Source organism: Lactuca serriola, chromosome 4 (genome assembly GCF_051521515.1).
Source record: "Lactuca serriola cultivar US96UC23 chromosome 4, Lser_US96UC23_V15, whole genome shotgun sequence".
Taxonomy (NCBI): Eukaryota; Viridiplantae; Streptophyta; class Magnoliopsida; order Asterales; family Asteraceae; genus Lactuca; species Lactuca serriola.
This window is the reverse complement of record NC_136411.1, coordinates 104,762,008-104,777,981: the sequence shown is the minus strand read 5'-3', so window position 1 is coordinate 104,777,981 and position 15,974 is coordinate 104,762,008. Positions and strand designations below refer to the sequence as shown.

The 15,974-nt window shown below is 33.4% G+C and overlaps 3 protein-coding genes across 3 annotated transcripts; 1 reads left to right on the top strand and 2 right to left on the bottom strand.

Moving 5' to 3' along the window:
• Positions 1 to 627: 627 nt before the first annotated feature.
• LOC145102220 (tRNA (guanine(9)-N1)-methyltransferase-like protein) lies at positions 628 to 2,118 on the top strand. The gene is made up of 3 exons (XM_079039592.1): positions 628 to 1,169; positions 1,323 to 1,682; positions 1,811 to 2,118. Exons 1-3 carry the CDS (start codon positions 672 to 674, stop codon positions 2,003 to 2,005), a joined length of 1,053 nt encoding a protein of 350 aa, XP_078895718.1. The 5' UTR covers positions 628 to 671; the 3' UTR covers positions 2,006 to 2,118.
• A 214-nt stretch (positions 2,119 to 2,332) lies between these two features.
• Positions 2,333 to 5,905, bottom strand: NF-YB6 (nuclear factor Y, subunit B6). Its single transcript, XM_079039594.1, has 2 exons — positions 5,712 to 5,905; positions 2,333 to 3,072 (listed from the first exon to the last, which is right to left on the bottom strand). The coding sequence occupies exons 1-2, from the start codon at positions 5,863 to 5,865 to the stop codon at positions 2,477 to 2,479; spliced, it is 750 nt and encodes a 249-aa protein (XP_078895720.1). The 5' UTR covers positions 5,866 to 5,905; the 3' UTR covers positions 2,333 to 2,476.
• A 984-nt stretch (positions 5,906 to 6,889) lies between these two features.
• Positions 6,890 to 9,232, bottom strand: LOC145102219 (Homeodomain-like superfamily protein). Its single transcript, XM_079039591.1, has 2 exons — positions 8,733 to 9,232; positions 6,890 to 7,883 (listed from the first exon to the last, which is right to left on the bottom strand). The coding sequence occupies exons 1-2, from the start codon at positions 9,089 to 9,091 to the stop codon at positions 7,040 to 7,042; spliced, it is 1,203 nt and encodes a 400-aa protein (XP_078895717.1). The 5' UTR covers positions 9,092 to 9,232; the 3' UTR covers positions 6,890 to 7,039.
• Positions 9,233 to 15,974: the final 6,742 nt, after the last annotated feature.

Here is a 15,974-nt window from a genome sequence, read left to right as displayed (position 1 = left end):
TCGGCGAGTCGGACCTACAACTCGCCGAGTCCAAGGCTAAAAATGAAAAACACTAAGATAAATTTTACGTACCAGGAACCAGGTGCTACACATTCATTAATAAAATAGGTTACGATTGTTGACCCTAATTATTACTTTGGTTAAGATTATTTATCCTAGATAATATTCTATAAAAAATCATTTTTAACGCTTATTATATCTTAATTGAGTAGCCCGAATCTGCGGGTGTTACAAAATCCAAATATCAAAATTTACACACAACTTACAAATATATTACATTTAATTATTACGAAAAATATCTAAATAAATTGATTAAATATTGATAGTTAAAAATTGCTATAAATAAAAGAATAAATTTATTTTTATTTTTATTTGGAACTTCCAGACATCGGCTATTGAAATCGATGTTTTTATACATAAATATTTTTATCATATTACATGAAATAATTATAATATATTATAACAACTTAATACAAACAATATTAACTTATTTTTAATACCATATCAACATTTAATTATATTAATACATTTTATGTATATTTGCTACAGTTTAAACAATTATTAACTCCGGTCTCTTAGGCAAGAAAACCATTTGGGCCAAAATTTGTTGTTGGATATGTTGCCATCAATCCAAAATCCAATATGAATCTCCAACAAAGAATAAGGAAACCATGTTCACTCTAAACAATCTATTAACCTCAGGGCTCTTTAACCGGCAAAACTACCAAGTTAAAATCGCAAGAATGGATGCCATCGCCGCCGACGACCAAAATCTTGTTGTCAACCACTCCGGCGATAGCGCAAGCCACCTTTCTCCACCACCACAACCATTATCCAAAAACGCACAGAAGAAGCTATTAAAGCAACAGAGATTTGAAGCCAAAAAAGCAGAGAAAAAAGCCGCCATTAAAGAGGAGAAGAAGCGACAGGGTGAGAGGAAACGGAAAGAATGGGAAGAAAAGCTCTCGAATTTATCAGAAGAGGAGAAACTGAAGATGATAGAGACAAGAAAAGGGATGAGGAAAGAGAGAATGGACCAGAGGACGGAGGAAAGAGAGAGTAAAGCCCTCAGGCTATCGGAGGCTAAGAAACACGGGCAAAACGTCGTTATTGACCTTGAATTCTCCGATCTCATGGCTCCTAATGAGATTCATAGCCTCGTTAAACAGGTAATTCAAGTTTACCATTTCATATGGCTGTTTATAAACGTTATTCTCTCGCTAAAGTTGCTAATTTGCATCTCCTATTGTTGGTGGTTTTGGTAGCAATCATCTTGAACTAAAACTTTCTTGTGTGGATTACTTATTGACATTTAAATACAGATAATGTATTGCTACGCTGTGAATGGAAGAAGTGTAATCCCATCTCATCTCTGGTTGACTGGCTACGAGGGCGAAATTGGAAACCAATTACAAAAGATCCCGGGATTTGATAAATGGATAATTGAGAAAGATAATGGTCCATATATCAATACATTTGAAACTCAAAAGGAGGATTTGGTGTATCTAACAGCAGATTCTGAAACTATGCTCGATGAATTAGATCCAAAGAAAATCTATATTGTTGGTGGACTTGTTGATAGAAATAGATGGAAAGGGATAACCATGAAGAAAGCTTTAGATCAAGGAATTCAAACAGCAAAACTCCCCATTGGCAACTACCTCAAGATGTCTGGTTCTCAGGTATATTGATGATTTTGGTTTGTAGAATGTTTTTTATAATGGAATTTTCATTTAATTAAAACTATTCGTTACCCTAAAATTGACAAATTGGATTTGGTTTAATAAGTTGTTTGTGTCTCTAAATCTAGGTCCTTACAGTTAATCAAGTGATGGAAATACTTCTCAAATACTTGGAAACTAAAGACTGGAAAGCTTCATTCTTCCATGTGATTCCTCAAAGGAAAAGATGTGAAACTGAAGCACAAGGATCCCATGAAGAAGAAGAAGGTGAAGAGGAAGAGAAACTTGATCAAGAGATTAAAAGGCAATGCATTGAAACATAGGTAGCTTAATTTTAGGTGTAGCCTTCCATTGTAACTTATTAATACTTCTGTTGTTTTCATCTTTTGATTTTGTGTTCAAATTTGAAGCCTTCTATTGCAGATATTTACCTAAATTTGGGGGTAATAAACAACTAGATGAACTAATGCATTTATGAAAATGAATGTTAACCTATAATTCGACAAAACATTTAAACCTTAAATCTGGAGATTATGTTTCAACATATAGTGCCCATTATAGGTTATATTTCATTTTATTTGCTTTCAGATCCATTCTATCATACCAAACAGACAATTAAAAATCTTATAAAGGAAAGCAGATTACCACTACTTGATGAGCATGTTAACCGTTTTACATGCCTTTAATGTAATTTTGTTTCACCATGAACCAAAAAAAAAAAAAGAAAAAAGAAAAAAGAAAAAAGACGCAACAACAAACCACATCCATCATAATCTCATCATCACCACCATTTTTCACTCTTTACACTGAGCATACGGTTCAAAACCCGCAACAGCAGCCGCTCCAGAAGGCCCACCACTTGATGGGTCCTTCAAGAACCCACCAATGCTAGCAGGACCAAAGAACCCATTATGATGATGACCCATATGAAACCCATGAACAAAAGGACCCATCCCATATGGACCCGGGTCAGCGGTTCGTTTAATCAGCGGGTCACCCCTTATGGACCCACGTTCACCACCATCAAACTCACGGTAGCGGTGCAGATAAACAGTAAGTGGCTCGATGTAATCATCAAACCCTAATTTGCTCATGGCCCACAAGACATCTTCAGCGGTGATGGTCTTTCTTTGCTCACGTTGGCATCGGTCATTGGCTTCACCAGTGACAAAGCTTATGTATTCGGATACGCATTCTTGGATTGTTTCTTTTGCATCATCAGAGATTTTGGCGTGTGGTGGGAGGATTTTTCGCATGATTCGGATCACGTTTGCTATTGGCATGAAGCGGTCTTGTTCTCGGACTGTGCATTCGTTGTCATCTGTGGATGTGTTGGTTGTGGGGGTGGAGATTTCGGGGAGCTTGAGCTTCATGTCCGGTTGTTGCATCCCTGTAGAGTAGGTAGTGTGACAAGTTTACAGATTAGACAGGAGGTGAGAATCCATAAGAAGACATGAACATGTCTGATTAAACAAAATAGGTGGTGAGAATCTATAAGAGATGCATGGGATTAGAGAGGTGAGAATCAATATATTGTAGAGGCCAAGTTAACTTCATCTTTCTTGAGATGGGGGCATAATTTACCTTCATATTTTGGTTGCAACGGGTGAATATAACCTTCTCATCATTTGTAAGTAATATAACAAATGTGATAAATCAATTAAAGATAATGACGGTTGATGGGTTCGATAGATTTCTATGAGAAGCAAGAAATTTAGAATAATGTAAAAGGAAATATGGAAAAAACATATATGTAAATATATATAGGTGAAAATACAAAAAAACGTACACAACCTATTATCCAACTATATTCGAAACTAAATTAGCCCATATATTATTTTTTTTAGAAAAAAAAAAGACACATTATTTTTAACTATAGACTTTATCCATATTTCCGGTAAAAAGCTATTAATCGGTTTAATGAAAGTCGACAATTGTGGATGATGACATGGGTGGTCCATATCATCCTTTCCTTTGACTTCTATAACGTATCAAGAAGAAAAACTCAACAGAAATATAATATAATGTGACTAATGACATGTTTGATAATGAAGTTATACCTTTTGATACGTTGTTATAATAGGCCAAAGGATGTCATGGACCATCCATGTTATCAGTCATATTAGTCACATTACGTTTAATTATCACATCACTTAAATCAAACTGATTAATAGTTTATTTTACCAAAAAATGGATAACATCGATAAGTAAACGATAATGTTTTTTTTGAACAAGAAAATAATATAAGAGTTTTTCCGTAAATAAATGCATAGTAGGTTGTGGTTTTCTCTATTATGCTTAGGAAAAATGACTTAAAAGCCCAACGAAATTTCCAAACTGTTCAAAAAACCCCAATCATGTTTTGTCTGTAAAAAAAAACCCAACGAAGTTAACATTTTGTCTAAAAAGCCCAACTAAGTTACATTTTCCCGAAAATCAAATAAGAGAAATAGATGACATGGCTTATTACTATATCAGAAAAATGACTTGTTAGACCAACAAAGTTTCTAAAACGTTTAAAAAACTCCAATCATGTTTTGACTGTTAAAAAAAAACCCAATGAACTTAAACAAAACAAAATTGGGATTTTTTTGAACGATTTGGAACTTTGTTGGACTTTTTAGACAAAAAGTTAAGTTCATTGGGTTTTTTTGAACCGACAAAACATGATTGAGATTTTTTGAATAGTTTGGAAACTTTGTTGGGCTTTTAAGTCATTTTCCCTTATGCCTATATATACACTTAAAACAAAAGCAACTATGACAATAATATTACTTAGACTATCGATAACTAAAGCTATGCTAAATTGCTAACACTCTTCTTCAAAAATCACGATGGTATTGAAGAAACCAAAATAAGTTTGGAGATCATATCTTGAAAACGGGCTATAGACAGTGAGGTTTTTTATTTATTTATTATTATTATTATTATTTTATTAAAAGAGCTGGCAATGTGCGTTGGTAAATACACCAACAAATCGAGTATAAGTGAATTTACAAAATGTTGTGTTCAATAAGGTGAAAACTATCTATAAATACAAAACTAGCTATAATTTTATTGACATCCGTCAAAATTCAAGATTTGAAGAAGCTAAATTGAGGTTAGATACCATATCATTGAAATGTTTTTGAAGTGAACATACTTAGATTTTAGATCGAGGAGGGAAATTAACATTCTTTCCAATACTTGATTAAAACATAAAATAATAGATTAATATCATTTGGTCAATTGTTAAAAGTCGAGAAATTTCGAAATGTTCCAATGTAAAATCATATTAAATTATTAATACCAAGTCCTATCTTACAGATTAAAAATAAGCATGGATTTAAATGAAGAAAAGCAAAAGGAGGTTGAAAGTTGAAAGTGGAAGGAGGCAAAGTGTGCAAATGTGACAGATTCGTGGTGTCAATATGAAAGACAGATAATCTTGCATGCATGCCACTTGTTCTACACTATTTGTCTTCTGCAATTAGCACATTTCACAGACACAAGAAGTAACGAAGAACAGATCAAACAGACTTCCATGGCCGATGAACAGCAATACTTGCTCATAACACCTTAAAAACTTCAAACACACCCATCACCAATTCATATTATATATTATCTCTCATTAACACGATCCCCCAATTTATTTCTCGTTTGAAAAGTTCAATTTGTTTACTAGAAACAAAATGTTAATCCAGGGTATCTTAGTTGTCTGTCAAGTAATAAAGAATGCAGACGAATCTCTGAAAGATGTCGACATTTGTATTAATTAATCGTTCACTTTACTCACAAAACCTTGAATCGAATTATTGTCTGTAAGTTGAAGCACAACACTGAGGAATTAACGATACTTGACAAGATTGAAAGAACACATTTTGCATGCAGAAGTTAAATCAAAAACCTAATTATTCAAGATTTCTTGAAATGAATAAAGAAGAGACATAAGGAGGCCAATGCAGTTGCAGGAAAAGAAAGATCCCCAGTAAAGTAACAGAAACATTATATATTTATAAATATATTTATAGAGTAAATTATATATAGTACCAGATGTAGGGTGGATGGGGAGCCTGTGGTAGCCATGGAAACCTCCTCCACGTTCCATCTCCTTTCTCTCTCTAGGAAGCTCTCTTTCTCTCTCTAGAATTTGAAAAAAAATAGAAGTGTTGATAACAGATAGAAAAGAAGAGAGAGAGTGCATGTTTTCTTAGGCAAATGTAGATGGTGGGGTGGTGGGAAAGATGAAGACACGTGGCATGGAGGCGCGGTGAACAAGAACAGTGTATTCGCCGGAGCCACCCCTTCGCATTCACTGTGCATTTGACCGCCACCCTCTTTGGCTAATGCATGGCCACACCTACCCCTTTTTGGATTTATATGCTCCTCTCCTCTGTCGTTTTACATCTCCAAAAATCTCATTTTTCCAATATCAATATATATATTCCATCTATGCATATGCATGCATTACTTTTATTACTCTTCTTTTCATAAAAACAAGTAAGAATTAGCGTTACACATACCATTTTGCATGGCAATGTGCTTGAGAATTGAGATATTAACCATTACATTACATTATCATATCTTGATATATATTACAACAATCCATCCCAAATAAATATAATATTGATACAATATTATATTAATAATTGATCAAAGAGTTTAATAATTAAAATCACCAAACAAACACCACAAGATACAACGAATAAAATAGAATCAAAAGAGGAAGAAGGGAAAACAACAACAAAGGTAACATAGACGACGATGATGAATCATCATTGTGCTGCATATAATGAGGAAAGAACAACCCCGATGATAAAACAAGCAAAAACATCAACATTAGTGCAACTTTTCTCTCATTCATCCGATTCCTTCCGTTTTTTTCCTTTCTTTCAATAACTTCATCCATTCTTGTTCCTACCATGGTGGTATCAGCAGCCGGAGATTAGGTGAGATGGTGGTGTTGGTGGCGGCGGGTGGTGGTTGGGTGAGTGTAACCAAGGAGAAAATAAAGAGAAAGAGAAGTTAAAATGTGGGTCATGAGTTGAAAAACTTTAAATTTACCATTACGTTATAATGTATGAGCATTAAATTGCATAAAAGTCAAAGGTCACCAAACTGCATTGTACATTGTATACCATTAATACCATCTTTTTTGCCATTAAAACAATATTTAAACCAACATCTCATACACTAAATATGAGTTTTTAGTTTTTACCTTTCAAGTCTACAAAACTTAAACCAACATCTCATACACAACTAGTATATATATATAAAGTCTTTTTAACTTAATTTTAAGTCTACAAAATTTGATACGCCAATAACAACACTGTAATACATATATAAAAATCTTCTTCTCGACTTCTCATACAACACCCCTAGTGCAACTCCTTCATGGTTTGACTTTGATCTTCTTCATGAGAATTTCCTGAAATAAATCCAGTTTTATACAACATTTCCAACTCATTAAAATACGTGCACACTTGACTCTTTCCACTACTCTCCTTTCGATTTTCCATTGTTCTTCTATAATACTTGTTAATATTATCCCACTTCTCTTTGCATTTTTTTGGAGTCCGATTATACCCCATACCAGATAATCCGGCAGCCACCTCCTCCCAGACACCACCTCTCTGGCATTTTCCGGTGAACTTCTGATTCAGAGCAGCTCGAATTGTTATCAGTGCTTGTACTTCAGATTTTGGCCATCTTTTCATATTTGAATCACATTGATCATGTTCTTCAAGATTACTACTACTGATTGGATCATGACATATGGGTTCTAGATCATTATTATTATTATTATTATTATTATTATTATTATTATTACCTGGATTATCAGATTTACAAGTTTCTTCATTTTGATTTTCTTGGGTTGCATCAAGATTAGGGTTTGGGATTTCGATGGTTTGGCCTAATGTGTTTTGAATGAAGGTGATGAGAGCTAGGCTGCGGGATATTTCTTGTTTTCTGGCTTGTTCTTCCCGTTTTGCCCTTTCGAGTTCTTGTTTTTTCCATGTTTCTTCTCGTTTGATTCTTTCGGTTTCTTTCTGTTCTAGAATCTCCATTAGTTGTCTGTGCATTTCTTCTTGCTTTGCTATTACTGTTTTCATCATGGATTCAATGAATGACTCGAGTTTTTTCCTGGATTTTCTCTTCCTTTTCTTCTTGTTTACAGGTTCCTCAATGGGTTCTTGAAGTTTGCTGCTTTCATCTGAAGAACTGAAACAAGAGAATGGTGTTGACCAATTGGTAATACTCAAAGAATCCAACATGTCTTTGGTTCATATAATCAGAAGAAATACATGAATCTACATTTATTCTACTAGAAATAAAGTTAGATGCAACTCTGTTGTCTTGGGGAGACCACCCGTCTGACCTTGGCTTAGTTTAATCAATTCCCATTCAGATATAGTAAAAAACCAAAAACTACAACACAAATTCAGCATAGCAAGATTATATGGGAAACTTGTAAGTAACAATCCCAAGCTTGATAATCACTGGATCAATTCCACATTGATTCAACAATTTCCAATTCTATATGAGAGAAAAATCAAAACTTTCTTTGGGACAAAGAAGGAATTTCAAGAATCCCCTGTCTCAAAAACCCCTCTGACCAAAAAAAGAAATTCATAGCATATAATGCTTGCATAGTGAAAAACTCAAAGACCTTGCAAGTGCCAACATCTTCCATGTCAAGATCAATCATGAGAACTAAAAGAAAACATCTCGAGAAATATGAATTTCCTCTGTAACATTATCCAGAGCACACTTTCTTTTACTCATCTTTCATTGATTTCACTTTTAGAATACTTGATGTTAATGGAGTTGGATACATGTTTACTCGAATTCGAGTTTGAATTAATCAACCATTTGATGAAAATCTATCTCCAACTAACTAAAGAAATGTCGAACATACTCCAGTCAAAACCCTATGTTACGTCTATGAAGAATATTTAAGGCAAATAGTGGTAAACGGGAACACTTTAGTAAAGCTCAAACAGGGTAAAACCTAAAAATGAAATCGTGTACACGACTTAAAAGATAAGAAAATATCAACAAAAAAGTTACCTTAATGCAGCCTCAGTTTGACATTCTTTAGATGACAAACCTAAAGTAGAAGGCTTTGGGGGAATAAAACTACCATCGCCAATTTCTGTATTATAGAACTCAGCCTCCGGCTGCCAGCTAACCGGCTTTGTATCAAGAGGATCATCTGAAGCACAACAGTCAGTAAAACTGCGCCCATTGCATCTTATTGGACGGAGCTTTTGCGGCGGCTGCGGAGGAAGAAAATGGTGGTGGTCGATTGAGATTTTATGCTGATCGGTGAAGGAATCGGTTGTGGGTAGAGTGAAAGGAGATAAGTGTGTATCTGGGAAGAGGACGCCGTCGCTTGGCAGACCATGGTCGCCGGTAAACACTTCCATTTGCCCCGTGGGGGTGAAAAGGTAAAGCGGCTGCGGACTGGATTGGTGGTGACTTTTTGTGTGGGTAAAAATCGAAGTTAAATTTTGTGTAAAGAGGCAATATAACCCCCTTTATCTTTCTTGTAATGTGCATAACTGACCCTCATATGAAAACGACCACAATAAGGTTAAACAAATTATTCTTCAATTCGTGAAAAGTTTTCCCGACCTTCATAATCCAATTGCAAAATCATTCACATCATGGTAAAATGGGTAAAGACTTTGCCTTGCAACCAGTGGTGAACAATTTTATCGAGTGGAGCACTAATGATCATTATGTGGTGGAATCAGATTAATGTTTTTAGCCCACGGTACAATATTTTTAGCCCACTTGTGCAGATGTTGTCTTTTTTTTTTTGGTTAAAGGTTCAAATACCAATGACATGTGGAATTAAAAGTAGTCTAAGAGTATCTTAGATTTGTCGTTCCAAAAAAAAAATAATGTCAAAATCATTAATTTCTCAAAATATGGATAGTTAAACCCTTTGATGGAGTCGAAGAGAATGACAGGGTCAAACTATAGTCTACAAATAGCCAAAGAAGTTGGCCAAATAGATTTTGTATATGAGGTAAGGGTGCAAAATAATCGAAACCGAACCAAAAACTAAAAAAAAACCAAAAAACCGAAACAAAAAATGAAAAACCAAGGGTTTGGTTTTTGCTATTTATAAAAACTGGTTTTTTTGTTCAGTTTGGTTTTTTTAAATATAAAAACCAAAAAAAAAAACGAACCGAACCGAACTACCAAAGATATATGTTTTAGTTTATTTTGAGATGGATTTGATTGTGATGTTTTTTTGTGAAAATGTTCCTGTAATGTTCTTCAAAAAATTAGGACGATCTTTCCTTCAACTTCATGCATTAAAGTATTTATAATTTTCAAATTATTTTTATACTAAATTTGAATAAAATATTCATAAGCATATTAATTAAATGTATATAAATTGAACGTATGTTATGTAGTACTTGTATAAAACTGTCTCATTCTTTGGTTATAACTAAAATAAAAAAAGAAAGAAAGTATAAAAAAGGTACACAACTTTCAAGGTTGACTAGTTATATATCAATGAGTTATTACTCATTCATGTTTTGTCATAAATTAAAAGATTTTTCGAATAGCTCATAAACATGTAGGTGGAGTATCTATTGATGCCCATCAAAAGTCATATTTATGTTATTTGTTAATGGAAAAACCAAAAAAAAAAATCAAAAATCAAAAAATTGATAGAAAACCTAAAAACCAAAACAACAAAAAAAAACTAATGGTTTAGTTTCTCTAAAATAAAAACGGAAACTATTAGTTCGGTTTCGATTTTAGTAAAAAACTGGACCAAATCGAACCATGCACACCTCTAATATGAGCCTAAGGATATAAAAAAATCTCTTGAAAAAAAAATCCCTTTGCTTATATTAAAATAAAGACAAAATTGCAAAAATGATCCCCATGTTTAGCTTCAAATTGTCACTTTGGTCCAAAAAGTTTTGGACCAGCAACACTAGTCCAAAACTTTAGTTTTGTTGCGAGTTGGTCCAATTTGTTTTGAACTATTTTATAATGACGATTTTGTCCTTAAATTTTCATTTGTTCAATTTATTTATTTATTTATTCAAGATCCAGCAGTCTTAGCACTACTACCTGTGATGCATGTAAATTGAGTGAGTCAGGTTTGGGAAAACCTGGTGAGAGACATAGGATTTCCGATCCCATAATATTTTAATGATAATAAATCATAATTAATAAACTTGCAAAACCAATTGTTATCCAACAACACAACATAAACATCTACAAGGCATTCTACCCTTAGTTACATATCCCATCGATCCTCACATATTGATCCTATAACAATGATCTTATAAGATCTATCTTGAATGATCAATGTAAGAAACGAGTTGACTATACTGCTTTGGGGATTCGTTGGCAACAAACGTTAGTAAAAAAAAAAGGCAACAATGGGTGGGGAGGGGGGTTAGAGTGTATCAAATGAGCATACAATCTTTTTCTCTAGATCAATATAATTCATTAACACTTACATACTATAAGTTTGCTAGCGTTTCCACAAGACAATTAGTTTGTGGTTGTCATCTTACTTCGACAGACGACCATGCGTCTAACGATTGCCTAAACAGACAAACCATTTATGGCTGTTTAAAAAGAAAGGGGGTACTATTATAGTACTCCTGTATGTAACCCATACCCCACCAAACATCAATATCATCGAACAAAGTTATACTCTCTGTTCTCATCTCACACATACCCTTAATATGATGTTTACCAATATCCAAACTTAATTGAACTAAACATCCCTTTTAGGTCTTAGTGTGAAACTAGACAAGATTACAATACTCCTAATCAATCTCCAACACAAATTTTATGCATATGTAATATCTTTACAATACATGGTATAACTAAGAACAATTTTAACTTAACTCGAACTAAGCATCCTTTATAAGTCTTATTTCATCACTAGCAAGACTATAATGCTTATTATCTACTTCCAAAACCGTGTTCCTGTTTATATCATATTATCGCAAAACAATATATGACTATATTTTTATCCAAATTAATTGGAGCTAAATATCCTCCATACATCTTAGTTTAAAACTAGACTAGACTACAATCCTTATAATCGACTTCCAATGCCAACAATGTTTAGACAACACTAACATAATCTAGTGTATATATTTAACAGAGAGTATCAAATATTTAATATACATTAATCTTTATTTCTTGAGATTTCAACAGAAACTCAACATCTTCTTTACTCACAGAAAGACGTTGTAAAAGCAGAAGATTCATTCAAGAACTGAAGTATTTTGTTCAGATTTGAATTAAGAATCTTGTATTTCTTCCATGATATTATTGCATGATCTTCAACATCTTTTTCTTCATGATCAAATTCCAATTCAGCAAACTCAATATGTTTATTTTCTTCATTTCATCATATCATGATCAATGGATTGAGAAGAGAACAACGTAGTAATGGGTTGTTGACAAATATTATCAAAATTAAGAGAGTTAAGAGGAACTGTTGTAGGTGGAATGATCGAAGTTGGTTATGGTGAAGAAGGTGGTGGTAAAACACTTGAGAAAACTGGAGCAATAGTCAAAGGATTCTCACTCATGTTAACATTTGAGTCCTTATTAGATAAGTTCTTAAGGATGTGCGAAGACCTATCCTCCTCCGTATTGGACCTGGAAATAGAACCTTTAGGTGGGATAGCAGTTGTCGAATCAGGAATCAAAGTCGAAGTTGTTTCATGATTTTTGATGTTTGTATCCACATCAGATGTGTGTACAATGACATCCGGGTTGCTTTTCTCCTCAATATTCGATTCGACAGTGGTATCCTTTCGTGGTGAAACATTTTGCAAATGATCTTCAGTGTCAGTTGACTCTTTATCCATCACTACTCTAGACTTGTCATCATTAACAATCTTTTTTTAGGTTGTGTTGTAGTAGATAGCTATTAGACTGTTTGAGCTCTTAACTTCGAAAATCTTTTTAATAAACCTACAACCTTGCGCTTCTTCTTCCATTGTTCCTCCTCATCGGTAATTTCTTTAATGACAACACCTTTAGGCTTTGAATTTGAATTCTTCTTTTCCTTGACAGCTTCCATAGAAACATCGGTATCAATAGTGAATTTTGTTTTGGATGATTCTTTCTTCTTAATATGTTTCTTCTTAATAACATGATGATCTTTAGTTATACCCTCTTTCACTTTAAACATCACCTTCTTAGGAGTTGCAGTTGAAGGAGTAAGATGCAAAGATGCTTTGTATTGAATCAAAAAGTGATTCGACTTAGACACCAGGCGAAGCATATCATCTAAAATTCTTCCAATTGAAGGAAATGCCACTGGATCATCTACAACAATCTTAGGGATTTGAAGATGTGAAAAGTAAGCCACTTCAACTCCTTCATAAATCATAATTCTTGCTTAACTGTACGATTCGTTCAGAATTAAACTCCAAAAACGAGCATTGATAATCTCAGTAGACTTCTCCAGATTCTTGATATAAGTTATAAACTTGTCCCACAATAACGAAGCATAATCAAATTTCATCCCATAATATAAAACAACCATTACAAAATAAAATTGAAGTTTGGCTTTATCAAGACCCAAACTCCTTCCAGTCAAACAACGAAGAGTAACCCTATAGAAGAAATTCCACATAATTAGAAGACTAGACTTCTTAGAACTACTAACAACTAAAATTGGAGGATTATACCCCATTTCATTAAACATCAGAAGTACCTTTTCAGACGAAGGAACTTCAAACGGACCTCAGATGGCAATTGAAGGATCTATGCAAACTGCTTCTTCAGTAATTGTTTGTTGCCTTTTGATTCCATCTAAAATGTAACAACTTCACTAGTCTTGTTGTATACTGTTGTGGAACATGCAAGCGATAACCAATTCATCGGAATTGCAAAAGAAGATGTCAAAGAATGAGCAAGAACATAATCGTTCAAGCATTGAAGAAGCGTCTTCAGTTAATATCAAGATACGTCGATAATGTAGGATTAAACCAAACATTGTTTGATTGGATCTTCATATGAGGACCATAACCATCGTCGTCGGTAGTGTTGAAGTGACCGATAGCAATATGATCGGTTAGATTGAAGAAGTATTATTTACGAAGGTTTATGGTTAGCATAAAAGTTTAGAATGCTAATAAACAAATTATATATTGACAAAGAAGTAAGGTAATATGATATTTAGCAAATAAGTTAACGGTGATGGAGTATGATACTAAATTGCTTATGTTTATCTTTTTCTTTCGGTCATCAATAGTAAAATGTTTATTTAACTTCATAAATATCTAATCTCATAGATTGTGTTAATTCTTGCATCTTTTTCAAGTATAATGTGTGTGGGTTGTTACTCAATGTTAGCTTCACCAAGTAAATTAAAAACATTAGCAGATCTTAGGATGACCAAAATCTCGAGTTAAAAGCATATCTCTTTATAAAAAAGGTTAAATATTTTTTCGGATCATATTATTGCATAATTTCTTCTTGGTTGTTTAGCTTTTTTACAAGAAATATCAATAAAAACTTTTGAATTTTTTTTCAAGAAACAACAACATACTAGAATTTTGTAAAATAGTTGTTAGCAGTAAATTTTAGTATTATTTCATTTGAAAGTACACTCTATTACTATTATGTGTAATGAAATGTGATTGCAAAATCAATTTGAATATTTTTGGTTTGACTTTTCTTTCAACTATTTTTATTAATATTTTTAATGATGAAAATTACTTAAAGTTAAGTTCATATATGAATAAATAAATGAAAATAGAGCATTATTCATGTATTTTAGCTCTTTGTTTTTGAATTTGCTATGTGTATCCAGATTACCAAATGATATATATATAATGGATATAAACAACTAACTCTTTCATTTATATTGAAAAAATTCGATTTCATCGTGATTTGATTCTTCTGCTATGTTGTTAAGGCATTGGAGGCACAACGCCATTTGCCATCTTTTGTCTTCAACGCATAGTAAAGATGAACATGAACAAGTCAAATTCATAGGAAATATCAATTTAGCTAAATCCCTAATGATTTGTTCATCTTAATCCTAACAAAAATATGTCAACGAGACTTCAAATTCCTGTTTCTGTGCTCTCTGATTTCCAAACATTTTTCTTCCTTAATACCTCTCATGCATTTTGTTTCTATCTCAATATCCTCGCCAAATATTCCAAAACACACTTCAGATTTCTCGAAAATATCCTTACAAGATGTCGTTGATCAATTTATCAACAGGAAAATTGGCTACTTGACCTCCCTCCGGAATCACATCCAGAAAGCCCTAAATTTTCTCAACATGTTCACCATGATTCGAGCTCTTCATGTCATTTTCATCATCGATGATGATGAAAATACACAAGAAATTTTAGATTTTTTCGTTTCTACATTCTTTTTTGTTCTTACAGAAAACACATGGCTTGTGATGGTTGCCTTCATTGAAATCTTCTGCTGCTGAGTTTCAACCTTCTGTACCTGGAAAAAAATGTTAGGTAAGTTTCACTTTTTATTACAGGGTAACATTACTTATTCACATAGTAAGAAGCCTTTCGCTTTACCAACATAAAGTGTATTCATTCTTCATAATTTTCTTCTATTAGGCCTAGAAGGAGCTGATGCTTTTGATGACATTAAAGAAAGACGGATGGATTTCGAAAATTATGAAGATGAGTGATGAAGATCTAAAATTGGAGCTTCGAGGAAGAAAGAAATAAAGGCTTCAAAAAAAATTCACCCACTCACTTAAGAAAAGGGGAAAGAGAAAATTCAATTACAGAGTCCCTTCAGTATTAATAGAAGAAGATGTACATGATACAAGTGAAGAGATAGTAGTTCATGAACTCTAACAAAAGCTCATTGACAAAGATTTACTCTCAGAAAGACATGATGATTATCATACTCTTCTGAGGTTACTAAATTCTTTCAGTTTTTTAAAAGATCTGTTAAATAACGCTCAACTTATTTGTTTATCTTCATATAGGTTCTTGAAAGCAAGAGATTTTGTAACGCCCTGTTCTAAAATATTCGTTTATGGAATTTCAGAGGCCAAGGCCAGGGGCGTTTTAGTCCTTTATTAAATTTGGAGTTACTATTCGAGAAGTTATCGGGTCGGGTTATGTTGTTAGAAGCGTAGGACTTCTCACCACCTTTCTGTGGATATAAAGTTCATCAGAAACGGATCTAGAACGAAGGAGTTATGACACTTTGAAGATTTGACGAGAATGGCCCTTATAGAGAAAAGTTTGCATGGAAGGCCCTGCATGCATGTTTGGAACACGCATGGGTACACCCAGCGTAATGAGG

Excerpts from the sequence above, each read along its gene's own strand:
- LOC145102220 (XM_079039592.1), top strand. The coding sequence starts at position 672 with ATGTTCACTCTAAACAATCTATTAACCTCAGGGCTCTTTAACCGGCAA. Across the intron at positions 1,170-1,322 it reads TTCATAGCCTCGTTAAACAG|ATAATGTATTGCTACGCTGT; the intron begins GTAATTCAAGTT and ends ATTTAAATACAG. Across the intron at positions 1,683-1,810 it reads TCAAGATGTCTGGTTCTCAG|GTCCTTACAGTTAATCAAGT; the intron begins GTATATTGATGA and ends CTCTAAATCTAG.
- NF-YB6 (XM_079039594.1), bottom strand. The coding sequence starts at position 5,865 with ATGCACTCTCTCTCTTCTTTTCTATCTGTTATCAACACTTCTATTTTT. Across the intron at positions 3,073-5,711 it reads CCCCATCCACCCTACATCTG|GGATGCAACAACCGGACATG; the intron begins GTACTATATATA and ends CCTACTCTACAG.
- LOC145102219 (XM_079039591.1), bottom strand. The coding sequence starts at position 9,091 with ATGGAAGTGTTTACCGGCGACCATGGTCTGCCAAGCGACGGCGTCCTC. Across the intron at positions 7,884-8,732 it reads CAAACTGAGGCTGCATTAAG|TTCTTCAGATGAAAGCAGCA; the intron begins GTAACTTTTTTG and ends CTCTTGTTTCAG.